Here is a 16,901-nt window from a genome sequence, read left to right on the forward strand (position 1 = left end):
AGTGTCCTCTGGGAGCAGGCGGCCTGCTTTACTTTATTTCAGAGAAAACTGATTTTGGTCTGTACAATTAATGCTTCGTAACACCTGTACAGGGTGAAGTTAATGTTTAAACTTTACGTTAAGAAGGGCGTGGCCTCTTTGACAGCTGCTTGGTGATACAGGTAGCTGCTGGGCTTCACCCTGGGTAACAGGAGTCCCTGAAATACTGTGTGCTGCTGAGTTACAGGTATCGATGTGTGTGTGTGTGTGTGTGTGTGTGTGAGATGCTCCAATACGGTCTTATCCAAATATGGTCACTCCTGGCACCATGAAAACCAACAAAGCCATGGCCAAAACACCAGAGACCAGTGGGTGGTGTCATGTAGCTCCATCTTTACTATCAAAGTGTGCAGGAGCAGATTTACCTGCAGCCACAAGCTAACTGTCCACCTCAGCTCAGCAAGGAGAGGAGAAGAAGAAGTGTTTTTGTCTGTTCTTCTTCTGTGGTTATAAACAAACCTACACCAGAGGGATCAGTGTGTGTGTGTGTGTGTGTGTGTTTACAAACCTGTTGCGTCACACTCATTTCTGATCAGGCTGTTTGATCCGTGACGTCACTGTCAGGTCAGCCCTGATTTCAGGCCTGCCAGTGTTCCTGCTCACGCGCACGCACGCGTGCACACACACCGACGACAGTGACTGACAGGTGATCAGCATCACAGAGAACACGCGTGGGCTGCGAGTGTCACGCGTCCGGGCGCGCTGTGTGTGTGTGCGTACTCACGGTGTTCCGGAGGTCCTGCAGCGCTACGCTCATCCTGGAGCTCCGTCCCCGAAATCAGAGCGCTACCGACGACCGCTCCGCCGGCCCATCCTCCCGGGTGTCCGTCCGTCTGTGCCGCGCTCTGGCCGTCTGTGTGTGTGGGTGCGAGTCTGTGTGTCTGTGCGTGTGTGTCGTGCCGGTGTCCTTTTGTCTGTGTGCAGCAGGAGCAGCAGGAGGAGGATCGGGAGGTTTTTCGGTTTTCTCCGCTTCCCTCTCTCTCTCTCCCTCTCTCTCCTCAGACCCCGCCCAACATCCAACCGGCCTCTTCCTCTCACAAACAAACACACCCCGAGACACACAGGGACTGACGTCACTCACACGGCCCTACGTCACCTCCTCCAGCTCCTCGTCGCGCTGTGGCTGCGGTAAGTTTTCCTCAGTTCCGCACTGAGTTTTTTGTGAATTCGCCACGCGTGGCCTCATTCACCCCCTGTGGGGCGAAAATCCGCCGCTGTTAGCCCTCCTCCTCCCTTAATATTACACTTTCATTTCTTCCTCCAACTCCCAGAATCCACGGCGGCAGTGACTCCTGTGACCGCAGAGCTTCAGCCTCCACGACCCTGAAGGTTTAACCTTACCGCGCGCACATCACGGCACGGTCACCGGCATCCGTGATGACGTTACTCAGATCAAACCGAACAAAGTGAAGACTCTAAAAAATATATATGTTCATTTTTACTAGTTACAAACACAGAAGCAGCTGACCTGCACATCTGCTCACATCTGCTCACAGAGCACACGTGCTCTCTGCTCATGTTGTCTTCATGCTGAATCACTTTTTAAGAACTTATTTTAACTGCACTCAACAAACAACCCTCCCAAACTTCAAGGACCAGACTGCAGCGTATTTCTTCACATCAATATACGGCCGCTAGTGGCCCGCGGGCCGCGAGTTTGAGACCCTGCTCTAAGGGTGTATAATGTAAACAGAAGTGGTCCCAGCACTGAACCCTGTGGAACTCCACAATCAACCTCAGCATGTGAAGAGGACTCTCCATTTATATAGACACACACACTGAGACATATACTAAGTGTATTTTTAGGAGTATTCTGTATATTATTTTAAGTCTTTATTCTGATCATTTACAAAAGTCAACGATGCTCATAAAACCGAAACACTTGTTTAAAATGTAAACACGCTGAAAACGAACACATCATAACTTCACGGCGTTCGCTGGTTCTGATCTGCTGCTCTCAGCTCAGTTTATCCTTCACACCAGGAACTGGACACACGCGAAACCGCGAATGTGATCCATCGTTTTCCAGGAAGGGAAGTGTTCTTTATCACCTCAGGGCCACCGTACTACACCACCCTTAAACCACTTTCTGTATCTCTATGAGTAGATGTGGAGTTAATGGTCAATGTGAGAGCTGAACGCCGAGGACTCCATCAGCCTCACAGGACAGGCGTAGAAACCGTCTCTGTCAGTGCGCCCCAGGGCGGCTGTGGCTACACTGTAGCTGCCATCACCAGTGTGTGAATGTGTGTGAATGGGTGGATGATTGTGTGTAGTGTAAAGCACTTTGGGGTCCTTAGGACCAAGTAAAAGTGCTTTACAAATACAGACCATTTACAGACAGACCAAATCAATAAACTGTTTATTGCTCTTCCTGCTCTTAACGGCCCTTTGGGGGACGCTCACATGTACGAACCACGAGTCAATGAGAGCTTTCATAACGGTCTGAATTTATCTGTCCAGCAAACTTCAATCCAGGGGATTTTCCTCTGAGGACGCTCCAGCACGCTTCACTGCTTTGTGTCCAGGAACACAAACCTCAGAAATGTCCAAAGCTCAGACAGAACAACGTGTAACAACAGTAACAACCTGTTTGAGACAGAGGATGGAGGGAGGGGCTGCACGAGCATAAGACAAAGAAGGATTATTCTGAGCAGTGAATCATGCAAAGCTGCTCCAAGAATAAAAGCAGGAAGTGAGCAGAACTCATCCTCTTTAACTTTATCCAATCAAAATGTCGGCCGAGGGAATGAAAGGATGAAGAAGATGAAACGAGCGTTTATAAAGACGACTGCGCTGCATGTGAGCTGACGCTGTCACCTGGAGCAGGTGGGCGGGGTCAGACGGGTTGAGCAGGTTCTCCCACATCACGGCTCACAGGAGGCACAAACCAGGAACCGGCTGGACTGGATCAGCAGGAGGAGGAAGTGCTCAGATTTCAGCATCAAAATAAAATTTCACCTGGGAGCAGGCCACATTATTAGGTACACCTGGAGCTCAGACAGGTTCTTCTTTTTTCAGTGACTCACGCTGTCACCTGTGTCTGTGTCACACCTGCTTCCTCATTAAACTGTGGAGATGAAGTCAAAGTTATCCAGCAGCTCCCCCTGCTGGCCACAGACACACAGTACGAGCAGCAGTTCTTCAGCCTCTGTGAGCTACTCGCCCGTGACGTCACGTGGAGGAGCGTTGCACAGCTCCCTTCTTTTCCTTGTTTGCCAGACGCCTCTCTAATGGAGGCTGTTCTCTTTCTAAAGTGTTGACGTGTTTCTGTCAGATGACAGCGAACGGGCTGTCCAGCAGGACGTGCTCCACCAGGTGGCAGCACATCATCAATCCTCCAGGCGTCGCTGCTGTTCTCACAGAGCTGAGCGAGCACCTCTTCTGTCACACACACACCCTCTGCATGTCCTCCTTCACTGCGTTCATCAACCTCTGAGCTCGTCCTCTTCTCCTCCAGCCTGGCAGCTCCATCACATCCACTCTCCCTCCCTTGAATCCTCATTTGTTCCTGTTCATTTTGTCATTCTGTCTTGTGTTATTTGTGTTGCTGGCTCCAAAGCAAACTGCCCCTCTGTGGATGATAAAGTGTTCCTCTGCACACCTCCTCTGACAGACTGTGGCGTCTAACACCTTCAGCTGGGCCTCCTCCTCCTCCATGCATCGCAGCAGGTCTCACCGCCGTCTTCAAACCTTCCCTTTACCTCTTGCTGCTCTCCTTCAGCCACCACCCATGACACCCGTCTCCACCCACTCCACCCTGCCTGCTCTCTCATCTTCACCTGTCTCGGGTACCGTCCACGGCTTTAAGGTTGACCCCAGCTATTTAAGCTCATCCACCTTCACTGCCTCTCCTCCTCTCTGTGTCTCCACTGGGTTTGTAACCTCCACCTGCTCCCTGCTCTCACTGCAGATCATCTGACTCCTGCCTGATGCATTCATGTGATGGTTTATCATCTGTAGATAGAAACGAACTTCTGAATCTAAAAGAATTTAGACCGTCCTTGCTGTTTGGACCAGGAAATGACTGATGATGTCATTTCCTGACCGATTCTTTCTTTCTTTAGTGCTTCAGCCTTTCACCATCTTTTTGTCTTCTGTCTTTCCATCTTCAGTTTTCTTGTTCTTTATTTCTTTTCATTTTCTTCCTGCCCTCTTTTTTCTGACGGTTCTTCCAAAGAAGACGGCCTCCCTTCCTCATCACATCCTCTCCTCTTCATCCTCTCCTCTCATTTCCCTGTGAGGAAGGAGAGAGGAGAAGAGGCAGTGAAGGAGAGGAGGTGAAGTGAATGAGGAGCTCTTCAGCGTCACCTTGTCATTGAGCAGAAGAAAAGCAGCAGCTGCATCTGTCAAAGAGACGAAGACGAGCTGTGGTGAAAACCTTCAGTTTCTCGCTGTCAGGTGACTTCTTATTGTGGGAGAGACGCCGGCGACGCTCAAACACCTGCAGGAAGCTGACTCATCCTCACCTGTGCGCTCCAAACGTCACTTTACATGATGCGGCGGCGGCATTTGTGTCGCTTCGTCTTTCAGTTTTTAATCAAACGCAGTTACAGCTGAAGGTCAGCCTCCTGAAAACAACGTTTTCCTTTGTGCATCTTTGTGAAGCTTCAGTGAATCAGATGTGAAGTCATCACAGGCTGTGCTGCAGACTCAAACGTGGACCATGTCTCCTCCAGGTCCTCTCCATGACGGACTCTGCGCCTGGTTTTAGGTCTCACCATGGAAGAAAGAAAAAGGCCGATGGCTAAAGGAGGAACTGTGAAGATCGTCTGGAGTCACGCAGACACTCAGACGTTGTCGTGTCGATGGACAAAGAGACGCTCACGGATATTCAGAGTCTTGAAGTTGAGGCAGATATCGTCCCAGCAGCTGGCTGCTTACCTGAGCCAGGTGGAGCTCTTACCTGCAGCGTTTCACAAACACGGGCCTTCATTTTGTTTCGAGGTTAAAGTGACTCATCTGTATAAACGGCGTACAGTGAAAGACGTGTGGATGTGTGAACAAACTGAAGCTCAGCGAGGTTTTAATCAGGAGGAAGCAGCTGCTGCAGGGGTCAAAGGTCGCGTCTCTTAAATGTTAAACTCTGAAGTTTGTGTCATCTTTTCGCTGCAGACTGAACCCAGAGCACGCCGCGCCTACCCATCATGCACTGGGCCCCACACAAACCTCATGGTCTGACTCACCTCCAAACCTGGAGGCTGATGATAACGTCACCGCGGCAACACGCTGTGTTTCTCCACTTTATCAGCTGCTCTGTGATTGGTTAGCCCCGCTGATCGCAGTTTGACCTCTGATCTCCTGAATGCTGCTGACATCATCGTGCTCTGTGTGTGTGTGTGTCTGTGTGTGTGTGTGTGTCTGTGTGTGTGTGTGTCTGTGTGTGTGTGTGTGTGTGTGTGTCTGTGTCTGTGTGTGTGTCTGTGTGTGTGTGTGTGTGTGTCTGTGTGTGTGTGTGTCTGTGTGTGTGTCTGTGTGTGTGTGTCTGTGTGTGTGTCTGTGTGTGTGTGTGTGTGTGTGTGTGTGTGTGTGTGTGTGGCTTCTGATGATGATTTCACCTTAAAAAGACGACTAATCAGCTGCTGTATACATCACACACTCAGACACACACACACAGACACACACACACACACACAGACACACACACACACACACACACACACACACACACACACACACACACACACACACACACACAGAGAGTTAAAAGGCAGTGTGCGCTGTGTTCCAGTGAAGCTTTCAGATATAATTAACGCTCATTAAGGTTTATTGAAGCTGTTTAAATGCCGGCGTGTGATTGGCTGACGGGCTGATTGGCGGCTCAGGCTCTTTGTGCAGCTGCAGCTGCCGTTTCCTGTTTAATAAAGAAATGCTCACTTCTTAACAAGACGGAGAGGTGTACGACGTCACGGCAGCTTCCTGTCAGAGGCTGAACGCACCTGCACATCCACCTAAAGATGACTCGCTGCTGCTGAAGCAGATGATGGAGATGATGTCGGGTTGAGGCTGTCGCGTTTAGACATGTTCAGGATGAATGTCACCTATATGTCTGTTAGTACACAAATCTCACCGCAGCCGTAGCACCAACACGGCTACAGCCACCGGTGTCACCGTCCACCTGTCAGTCAAAGAGGCCACGCCCCTAATAATGCACACTTTAAGCCTTGATAGGATTAAAGCGTGGATGACTGTGCAGACTGTTGTTACACATTAATGATACATAGTACCCACTGTTTGCTGATCATCAGCGTTTTCCTCGTTATTCTGCCGCCTGTGTTCCACGTGTCTGGTCTGTGTTTCCATTATATTATCCGTGTCTTTGTGTTTATTCGGTTCAGGTGTTTAGTCTCACTGTGAGTTTCCTGCTTTATTCGGATAGTCTCTTGTCCTGTGTGTAATAAAGGTCAGTTTGTTATCTGAGTTTGTACTTCTGGTCCCACTACACATGACAAAAACTCAGCGGGGTGTGCAGTGTGTCGTTTAAACAAAGCAGCGCGAGGCCTAAAACCTCTGAAAGTTCTGACACAGGAGCTGAGAGAAGATCTGGACCGTCAGCTGATCATCTACTGTCCACTGATCCTCATCAGAGATGTCTCAGTGGAAGGACGGCTGCCAGGAAGCCGTGCTTAACGAAGGGAAACAGACATGAAAATGACACGAGAACTGGCGATCAGAATTAGTCACCGAATAGTGACGAGTTAGAATGAAACCGTTTGCATGTTTCGTAAATAAAAACATCAAGAAATGGCTCAAGACTTTTGCACACTACTGTTTCTGTTTAATTAAATTCAGAATAAATGTAAAATGGAAGAACATCTGACTCTTCTACTGTGTGTGGTTCTGCAATCAGTCGACATTACCTGCTGCTAATTTCAGATGCTGAGATTAGCCTCTGATTAGCAGCAGGAGGAAAGGTCAGAGGAAGCTGTGGGTCACATGAGGCGTTCGAGTCTTTCCTCGATCTGTTTCATTTTTCTGGATCAGCCTCATAAGATAAGATAACAATAAAGAGTTATCTTATCTTATTTTATTTTATCTTATTTTATCTTATTTTATCTTATCTTATCTTATCTTATCTTATTTTATCTTATCTTATCTTATTTCATCTTATCTTATTTTATCTTATCTTATTTTATCTTATCTTATCTTATCTTATTTTATCTTATCTTATTTTATCTTATCTTATTTTATTTTTTTATCTTATCTTATCTTATTTTATTTTATCTTATCTTATCTTATTTTATCTTATCTTATCTTATTTTATCTTATCTTATTTTATCTTATCTTATTTTATCTTATCTTATTTTATCTTATCTTATCTTATTTCATCTTATTTTATTTTATCTTATCTTATCTTATTTTATCTTATCTTATCTTATTTCATCTTATCATATTTTATCTTATCTTATTTTATCTTATCTTATTTTATTTTATCTTATCTTATCTATTGATCTTATCGTATTATCTTATCTTTATTGATTTAGTTATCTTATCTTATCTTATGTTATCTTACTATTTTTTAATCGTATATTATTTTAATTTTATCTTAGCTTATCTTATCTTATCTTATCATCTTATCTTATCTTATCGTATCTTATCTTATTTTATCTTATCTTATTTTTTTAATTTTTTTTTATTTTATCTTATTTTACTTTATCTTATCTTATCATCTTATCTTATCTTATCTTATCGTATCTTATCTTATCGATCTTAGTATCTTATCTATCTTATCTTATGTTAATCTATCTTATTGTTATCTTGGATGTATCTTTATTTTAAATTTATATTTGTATTTTAGCTTTTATCTTATCTTATTCTTATCTTATCTTATCTTATTTTATCTTATCTTATTTTATCTTATCTTATCTTCTTATTTTATTTTATTTTATCTTATCTTATCTTATCTTATCTTATCTTATTTTATCTTATCTTATTTTATCTTATCTTATTTTATTTTATCTTATCTTATCTTATCTTATCTTATCTTATGAGGCTTCGAACCTCTTTAGGCTTTAATTAGGATTTGAGGCTGGAAGGCAAACACGAATGCCTCAAATTAGCCAAAGTCTTTTATTGAAGGTAATTAAATGCTGAAATTTAATATTGAAAAAGGGAAGACGCTCTGCTGCACGCCGCTGTGAAACAATCACATATATTCAAGCAGCAGGTTTCTGATGGCCATGCGGACATTATAATAAGATCCACAGCAGGAAGCGCAGATGAGCTCACAGACTGTGTGTAAAAGATGCGATTTGTGGGGTCGTGTTGTGAAGCCTACGCCCGCCCCTGCTTTATGGGCCTTTCTGACTCTAATGAAACCACAAAATGAAACCAAATAGAAATCATATTTTATTCATTCGGGCTTGAAATCAGCGGCTGAGACCGTAAACTCATCAGGAGAGAGTTTAGTGAGGTCACAGCTCCGTGTGGCGTCGCAGCTGCTGAGATCGTCCCTGAAATAAGTGCAAGTACGGGACGCTTCAGGACGCCAAAGCCTGGACATCGAGGACACTGGCTTCACGCAAACGTTTAGCTTAGAGTCTGTAAGTTTGTGTAATGTTAACAGCGATAGCTTAAATCGTGGTATTAAACTGGTTTCAGGTCACACACCACATGAAGTCCAATCTGGTCTAAACTGGGTCGGCTCATCCTTCGTGTCGAGTCATTGACCTCGTGTCTCTGATCACACTGAATGACGTATATATGATAAACACACTGTCTTCCCCCTCCTCATGACAGGATTAGCATGCACACCCTCGCTAACCTGTGGTGTTCCACAAGGCTCAGTCCTGGCTGCATCAGTGGTGGAGCGGGGGTGTGGCTTACTGGGCTAAGCCCCGGGTGTTTCAAATGTCTGGCTCCGCCTCTGGGCTGCATTCTTCTTTTGGTTGGCATCATTCATTTCTTATCATTCTGAAGTTAATGTATTTAATCACCAGCTGGGTAGACGGTCCCACCGTGAGAACTGAGGCTAGCTCCTCCTGAACGTGCTACACGGCGTCATGTTTTATTGCCGCTGAGCTTCGGTTTGCATCTGTTTCTGATCATGTTTACAAGAAATGGGCAGTTACCGTTTTCAATGCACTTCGAGTATCTGACCAACTTTCAAAGCGGGTCATGTGATTTCACACGTAGTGCCGTCACGTGATCGGCGGTAATGGACGCCCTCTCCATTTGCTGCTGCGTGTCTCAGCTGCCAATCATCAGCTCTCATTAAGCTCCTGAAAGCTTTTCTTAACAAAGAACTAATGAGTGAAAGGAGCTGCTAATCTGACTGCAGCAGCTGCTGCACACACACACACACACACACACACACACACACACACACACACACACACACACACACACACACCCTTCCTCACTTGTCGTTTAGCGTGGCAGAGGAGGCGAGGCAGCAGTTTAACATCAGGCTGATCAGAATCACGTCTCCTGACCTCCACCTGTGGCTCGTTTCCTCTCTTCCTCCTTTCCACATTTTTCTCTTCATTCTTCGTTCTTTCTCACTTTCAGTCGTCCTGAAGAACGTTTCCAGCTCTGTTAGATGTTTCAGTCTAATCTGCTCTCGCAGTTCTTGAGTGTAGCTGGTGGTTTGTGTCACAAACGCTCGGTGTTTTCCGTCTGCTCCTCCACAGTCTTCTTGATTTGTTGTTATGAATCTCTGCTCCACCTATGTAAGCTTCCTGTGACCATGAAACCAGGCCACTGTGCAGCAAGCTAACCTGTTTATCCTGCACTAACCTGCAGAGGGTTTTCATGCAGTCTTTAAATATCACGGTTAGTCTCCATCAGTTTGATTCACAACATGAGACAAACTGCACACACACAGTTTGTGTGTTTGCTGAGGATTGTTGAGCTGACAGAAACACTTCAAAACGTTGCTCCCTTTGTGCTCGCTCCTCTTCTGTAGGGTTAGCTCCACGCTGACGCAAACAGTCGCTCAGGTGTTGGGCCGAGACAAAGTCAACTCTCTGTGACGTCTTTGATGCGACGTCTCCTTGTGATTCGTACACGAACAGCGCTGCCTCACTGTGACTCAGATACGTCACACCTAAAGTAACGAGAGTGTTTTTAAAATGTAGGGAGTAAAAGTAAGAAGCAGTCAGAAACATACTGATTTCAGCGATTCGTTCATGGACACGGTGATGAATAGTGTGAGAGCGTCTGGCTGAAGTTGTGAAGTTTTAGTCGAGTCTTTTTTCAGCGAGTTTAATTTCCATCCTCGCTCCCTCCAGCATCATTGAGAGCAGACAGTAATTACACAGCGTCTCTGCTGTGAAACGTGTGGAAATAACTCAGCAACAGTGTGAAAGCTGCTCATACTAGATAGCCTGTACTCAGGTGTGACACGCGGTGATTGTAAAGATAACTGGAATGGAAAATTAAAACGCTTCCTGCTGCTGCTCGCTGAAGAAGCTGCTGTGATTAAAATGGAGGTGAGAGTTTTGGGGACAGGTTCACAGAACATCGGGCTTTATTGGCTCTGTGTTTGGAGGCTCGTGTTCTGATTATGTTTGCATTCATTTCTCTGTTGCTGACTGTAGACGCGCTTTTCCACACCAGTCTGTCTGTCGGCCCTCGTTTAGCTTTCCTGTGCTCAGCCACGCCAAGCCCACACTTTCAGGCAAGGGCGTAGATTTGGCATGGACGGAAGGGACGTGTCCCCACCAACATCCAGCGATTATTGAATTGTCCCCACCAATAATTTGATCTCTTCGAGTAAAGAAAAACAAACCCAATAGTAAGAAAAAAACGATCTGTCAGCGTCTCATTCATCAAGCGGAGCAGAAAGAGTTCAATTACGGTCTCTACTGGAGTCCTACCTCATGTGACAAATATGGCCAATGTGATTAGGCCAGTTTTTAAAACCTTAGGATGTAACTACAGCCCAGCCCATGCAGCAGTATATGAATGACTAACCTGGTATTGTGGATGGATTATCTCAGTTGTTCTCCTGGCTGAAGTTTGGTCCTTTTACAGCATCCTGCCATGCGATTACATTTGTTCCTGACCACCGAGAACACTCACGTTAACTTTTATCGAGTGGGAAAAAAGTTAGCTTGTTTATATTATGCTAACATAGCTGTGTCGCTAGCGGTCATGTAGCACATCATTATATACCAGCTAGCCCAACTTCAGTAACCCTACAAACGTCACTGCTGTTTAGTTTTCTGTCTTCATTTATGTTGGAAGTGATAACAGAGCTGTACGTTTGAATTTGTTTCCAAAACCCCGCAGTCAGGACATGCTATATTGTATTTAGATAGAAGCTAGCGAGCTAACTCCCTGCTAACTTCTAACTGCGTTAAATGTCATAAATTCCGTTTTCATGGATGCCTGGATGTTAAACTCAATTGTTACACCTGGTAGAGCAGAACGCTGATCATTTTATTAAAGATGAAAGACTTTAGACAGTTTTTCAACTCTCAGTAATGCCATAGTGATCGTTTGATATATGGACCTGCAGCGGAGTTTAGGTCCAGACACGGCTAGTGACGTCAGACTTTACGACCGGATTACTCTTATTTCTCTTTCTGGGTCGCAAAATAAACTTTTAACACATTTTCAGGCGAGAATGTAGCTGTGTAAACGTCAAATAACTTAAACATGTTACTGTTTGGCCTTTTTCAGTGCTTTAGTTGTGTTTTATTTGTTGGTGAGTAAATCGGTTTGGCTGAGATTAAAGTTATTAGATTAAATTAGATTAAATAAAACTTTATTAATCCCTCGGGAGGATTCCTCCGGGGTTCTCACACAGCTGAATAAACTGCTGTGTGAGAACATCTACGCCAGCATCCGGTTATATTTTAGACAGCAAGGAGCAGACGGCAGGTGACGTAATTCTGAAGGCTAGACCGTCCAATTTCACAGTCGCTCATTTCCGGTCTACCCGGCTTTCGGAGGACCCGGCCCACTTAGACCACAAAGGACACCCCCGGCCTGTTTCTGGTCGGACAATAATAACGGTGACATTTAACTTATTTTATCCGATAAATAAACACTCTAAAAAGTTTTTTGTATATATATATGTACATGTATACCCCCCTCCCCAGCCCCTTTGAATGTCTCCCTAACTCTGAGGTCTCAAGGTTGGCAAGTAGGCGCTAGGCTTGGCCCACATCAGTCTAAAATTGTATGTAACCATGAATAATGTGATGCCATGGCCACCAGGAGACACTGGACAGTACAGATGTAAAACAAATATGCCAGCAGTTCATTTCAGCTAACGAGAGGAGCAGGCATGTGTTTGTTGTGTGGGGCATGTAGTCCATGTGTGTTGCTGTAACAGTAGTTCATGTTTAGAATAAAACATCCCAGCTCACTGATCTGATCGGGGCAGTAGTGCCTAAAATGTTGCATAATGTTGCTGAGAGATCTTTTACTTTGTGGTAATCTTAGACGAGTAGTTTTATGGACAAAACCAGCAGGTCATTCAGTGTTTCCTTAGTGCTGATGTGTCAGAGATGTTGGTGTAACTGAAGTGATGTTGTTAAGTCCTTAAAGTCATATTCTTTTATTGTCATGACTGTATTTGAAGCTATTTTTATGTTTGTATGATACCTGATTTATATGGAATATGGCTGAAGTAAACTAAACTCTAAAATACTTAGTCAGTCATTTGTTTAATAGTAATTTAACATTATATAATTTACATATAAAACTATGAATTGTAATTCATTTAAACCATGGAATGGTTTAAAAGCAGGTAGAATAGCATATGTAGGCAAGTATATTTCTCCTTTTATCAAGAAGCAAAGACAAAATGGAAAAAAGAATAAGAAACAGGGCAGGGTTCGATGGTTGAATCATCCGTCCCCACCAATGCCAAAACCAAATCCTTGCTTTCAGGCGTGCTCGGGGACATGTCGCCAGCGCTGCGGGAAGGTTGACAGATGTGATCATCTGTCTTTGACAAAGAAGAAGAACAGAAGCTTTGTGCGAGCGCTAACGGGAGGACACTGAAACATGTAGCTGATATAAACCCGAGGTTCTGTTATTTGGTCATTCTGTGTTGAAATGTTTCACAGCCTAAAATTAAAAATGTGCAAAAAATGAAAAGTTAAAACTGGAAAAAAAATGCACAAATGTCGCTTTTTCTACTTATTGTGTTTGGCTTTGAAATGTGCTTCTTTGAGTGAAGCGATTGATTTCTGTGGTGAAGAAAACCCACAGCCCCCCGTCTCCTCCGTGTCAGTGCACACGTGTCCACATACTTATGGCCTGAACATCTGCACAGGTGATTTTTATTGATTGCTCTGCTGTGATGTTCAGTCCAGCCTCTGAGGATCAATAAAATGGAAACTTATGATCTGATTTGTTATCTCAGTTTGATTAAATATTCCTCCCTGTGGTTGCTATGGAGCCCCTTCCTCTCTTTATTAACCATCATTAAAGTTATTTTATTGTTCAGCCCTCCCTCCCCGGCACCAGCATTAATCAGCTTCATAAAATCTGCAGTTCTTCATCGTGATGAAGGTGTTTACCCCCCGAGCAGCAGACGGGGTCGAGTGTTTGTCTCAAACTGATTTTATTCAAACCAACAATTAAAAATAGTTTCATCAAGTTTACATTCGGAAAGAATCAGCTCAGAAAAATCAAAACACTTCATCCAAACTAATCACGACAGTCTCGTGTTTCTGTACAGCAGGAGGAGCAGGAGGAGCAGGAGGCTCTCAGCAGGATGTGAAGGTCTTCCAGAAGAAGTTCTTGCAGCCGGCTTTCCTCTCTCGGGGGGCGAGCAGCGGGCCGCTGCCGGCGGCGCGCTCCAGGTCGACGCGGATGTCTTCGGGTTCACCGTCGGCCAGAGGGAAGTTCTCCTCTTCCAGAGCCTCGTTCTCCACCTGCAGGAGGTCAGAGAGGAGCAGCTCCGCCAGCGAGGACCGCGACATGTCCTGAAAACACATCAAGATGAAAAACACACGAATAACTCAGTGTGGGAACGTGAGGAGCCCAACAAAGCTCAGCGTCGGCTGCTTAAAGTGAAACGAAGTTCCTGTTTTTACTCTGTGAGGCAGGGAGGAGGGGAGCTTTGCATGATCTTTATCTCCCACCGTCTAACTGTTTTAAATAGGTGGTGGGCGGGGCTTTGGTGCCAGAGATGACCATATAGGGACATCTCCTGTCTGTGACATCACTCAGATTCAGTAGTAAAACAAAATTGATAAAGTGAAGATTTTACTTTTTGCACAACATAATAAAATAACATTTATTTTGTGATTTAATGAAGTTATTTGTGTTTAATGTATAATTACAAACTGACTGACAGTGGTAACACTGTGAAAAAACAAAACAAATGTTATAAAATAAATCATGATCATGATGATTTAGTTTAAATAAATTTAGCTTCTGATGTTCAGAAGTTTTTTCTTTGTGAGTTTATGTTTGTTGTTTGTTTGAAATCTAATTCATATATTACTATAAATTCTTTCCTGAGGAGAATTAAATGAAATAATAATGAAATTTTTATAAATGGTTTTGTTTTATTATAAGTGAATTTTTTTTATAATTAGTTTTGAAAAATGATCAAGGTATAGTTTTCAATGCTAATAACAAAATATTTTCATTATCCATTCATTTGTATTTACTGTTTCACAAACAAACAATTTATTATGTGGGTGAAATTACAGTTATTGACATTTCTGAACAGACAAATTTGTTTTAGTGTTTGAATGTTTCGCTGTTTTGATTTCTCTCTGAGGTTCGAGCGTGTCGCTGAAACACCGGCTGTAACAACACGAGTTCAGTTGTTATTTGGTGGATAAATATTAAAGTTTTAGTTTAAACATGTTTTTGACTTTTTTCTTAAAGATTTTATGAGTTGTGTTTTGAAAACATCTAATGTAACTGAAGACTTTTCACAGTAATCTGTAAAGTTGTTCCAAAGACGATTCCTCTAAACACATCGCCGTGACCTGCAGGATATCACGAGGTTGAAGCCAATCAGCGAAAGATGCTAACACACTTAAACCTCCAGGGGGCAGAAAACCACAAAGTTTAGAGCGTGCAGCCCTGCTCTGAAAACTCTCAAGCTTTATTGTGAAAGGGTGAGCTGTGACTCCTTCACTTCCTGCACACATCAAAAAAGAAAAAGAGGTTTTATGTCATAGTTTCTGAGTGTTTGTGAGTCTGCAGAGGTCAGACGCCATCGTGTTTCCTGTCTGCGTGGCGTCTTCATGGCGTCACGGTGCTGCAGAGAGGAACCACGTCCTCCGTTTTACTCAAAAAGCATGCCGCGCCCTTCTCTGAACACCAACCGTCTGCACTGATCTCTACCTGCTGTGTGTCATCACATTTTAGTTTTGTCCTCTCTGCACATCTCTCTTTCTCCTCGTTACCTTCCCCTGTTGGCCGCCCCTCCCCCAGCCTGGCTCTGCTGGTTTCTTCCTATTAAAAGGGAGTTTTTCCTTCCCACTGTCGCCGCGGGTCGTCTGATTCTTGCTGTAGAGTCTTTAGCCTACAGTGTGAACCGGTGCTGTACGAATAACACTGAGATGAAATGACCGTTCTATGTAAAGAGATGGAGGCTGTGTTCACATGTTTATGGGTGAAAGTCTGAGCAGGTCATTCAAAGTCGAGCTGCAGAAGAAGCAGCTGATGTGGAGCCGAGGTGAAAACGTCAGTCGAGATGTGGATGCAAGAGCGTCGCGCCCTGCAGCAGAGTGTCACAGTCCTGCATGATCTCTGCTGCAAACCTTCACTGATGGAAGAAGAAGCAGTTTGAGCTTCTTCAGAACGTTCACCTCGTGTCTGACTGAAGTCACGACGCGAGCGGCTGCTGAAAGCGTCTGAAACATCAAACAGCAGTAACGTTGTCTTCATCGGTCGCTCGGGCTTTCCAGACTCGACCATAAAGAATCCACAAAGGAGCGATGAGCAGATGAATCATCGGCTGATTTACAGCCACCAAACAAACCTTTCCTCGCCCTCTCGTCATCGTCAGGAGAGCTTCACGCAGGTCACGACGAAGAAATAAAAGAAGCCCTCACAGACCGAGGTGTGATTTCAGCTCGTTTGTCAGGTATTAGACTGGTTCAGGACGTGTGTAGTTAAAGTGAAGCTGAAGCGCTCTGTGATGGAGGGAAACGTTTCTCTGGATTTAAAGCCTCAGAGAGTTTTTAATAAAGACTGAAGCTTTTATTTGCATCCTTTTGCTTCCTGTCTGATTTTATTCAGTGATGATGATGATGATGTTTTCAGCCTCTGATTTCTTTGATAGGAGTGAACCGAGCAGAAATCAGAAGCCCTCAAACGTTCACAGAGAACAAACCGCTGTGATTTTTACACCAGCTGCAGGTTTCTGTGTTTTTCAGTAAAGGAGCTGCTTCCTGGTTATCTGGTACATTTGTTTATGGCTGTTCATTCATAAAGACAATATTCAGCCTTGTCTGCACTCAGTGATGTTTCCTCCACCTTTACAGTTTCTAATTCATTACATTTAATACATTCAAACTTTTTCCTGCAGTTTTTCATTTTTCTACAAAACTTTCACAGAAAATCATTTTCAAACTTTTTAGACTCCGATTAAAGTTCAAACAGATTTTTTAAAAATCAAACGAAATGGGTGCGTGTGTGCGCGTGCGTGTGCGCGTGTCGGACCTGTTTGGAGCCCAGCAGCGGGGTCCGGTGCAGCAACAGGCGGAGTTTGGAGTCTCTCTGCGCGGCGGAGGTGCAGCTGATGGAGGCGGTGAGGGAGACGAGGAGCAGGAGGAGGCAGCGGAGGCGCGAGGAGGAGTTCATCTTCGTCACGTGTGTGTGTGTCTGTCTGCGGCTCGGAGGATCTTCTGCTTCTGTCCCGTCACGGCGGCTCTTTTAAAGCCCCGCTGACGTCATTGCCCAGGGCGGTGGGGTGGGTTTGGTGATGGGTG

At 44.5% G+C, this 16,901-nt stretch overlaps 2 protein-coding genes across 3 annotated transcripts in view; both read right to left on the bottom strand.

The window, feature by feature from the left end:
• ece2b (endothelin converting enzyme 2b) overlaps nucleotides 1-1,541 on the bottom strand; it is a 35,333-nt gene extending 33,792 nt beyond the window's left edge. The window contains exon 1 of one of the 2 annotated variants that reach the window (XM_040039610.1): nucleotides 1,534-1,541. Coding sequence is in view for 1 of the 2 variants with exons in the window: in XM_040039608.1 (XP_039895542.1) it covers nucleotides 764-796 (33 nt within the window). In the remaining variant the exon portion in view is untranslated. Of the gene's footprint in view, nucleotides 1-763; nucleotides 1,040-1,533 lie in introns of those variants that run through there. The other variant, XM_040039608.1, reaches the window with a different exon arrangement.
• Nucleotides 1,542-12,828: 11,287 nt separating this feature from the next.
• On the bottom strand, nucleotides 12,829-16,901 carry LOC120738402 (somatostatin-1-like). Its single transcript, XM_040039613.1, has 2 exons — nucleotides 16,633-16,901; nucleotides 12,829-13,928 (listed from the first exon to the last, which is right to left on the bottom strand). The coding sequence occupies exons 1-2, from the start codon at nucleotides 16,771-16,773 to the stop codon at nucleotides 13,710-13,712; spliced, it is 360 nt and encodes a 119-aa protein (XP_039895547.1). The 5' UTR covers nucleotides 16,774-16,901; the 3' UTR covers nucleotides 12,829-13,709.

Source organism: Simochromis diagramma, unplaced genomic scaffold (genome assembly GCF_900408965.1).
Source record: "Simochromis diagramma unplaced genomic scaffold, fSimDia1.1 OVJJ01000031.1, whole genome shotgun sequence".
In the NCBI taxonomy this organism is placed as follows: Eukaryota; Metazoa; Chordata; class Actinopteri; order Cichliformes; family Cichlidae; genus Simochromis; species Simochromis diagramma.

What these genes read in the sequence shown, in the direction of transcription:
- LOC120738402 (XM_040039613.1), bottom strand. Translation starts at nt 16,773, where the DNA reads ATGAACTCCTCCTCGCGCCTCCGCTGCCTCCTCCTGCTCCTCGTCTCC. An exon ending in CGCTGCTGGGCTCCAAACAG is followed by an intron (nt 13,929 to 16,632) that starts GTCCGACACGCG and finishes ATGTGTTTTCAG; the next exon opens with GACATGTCGCGGTCCTCGCT.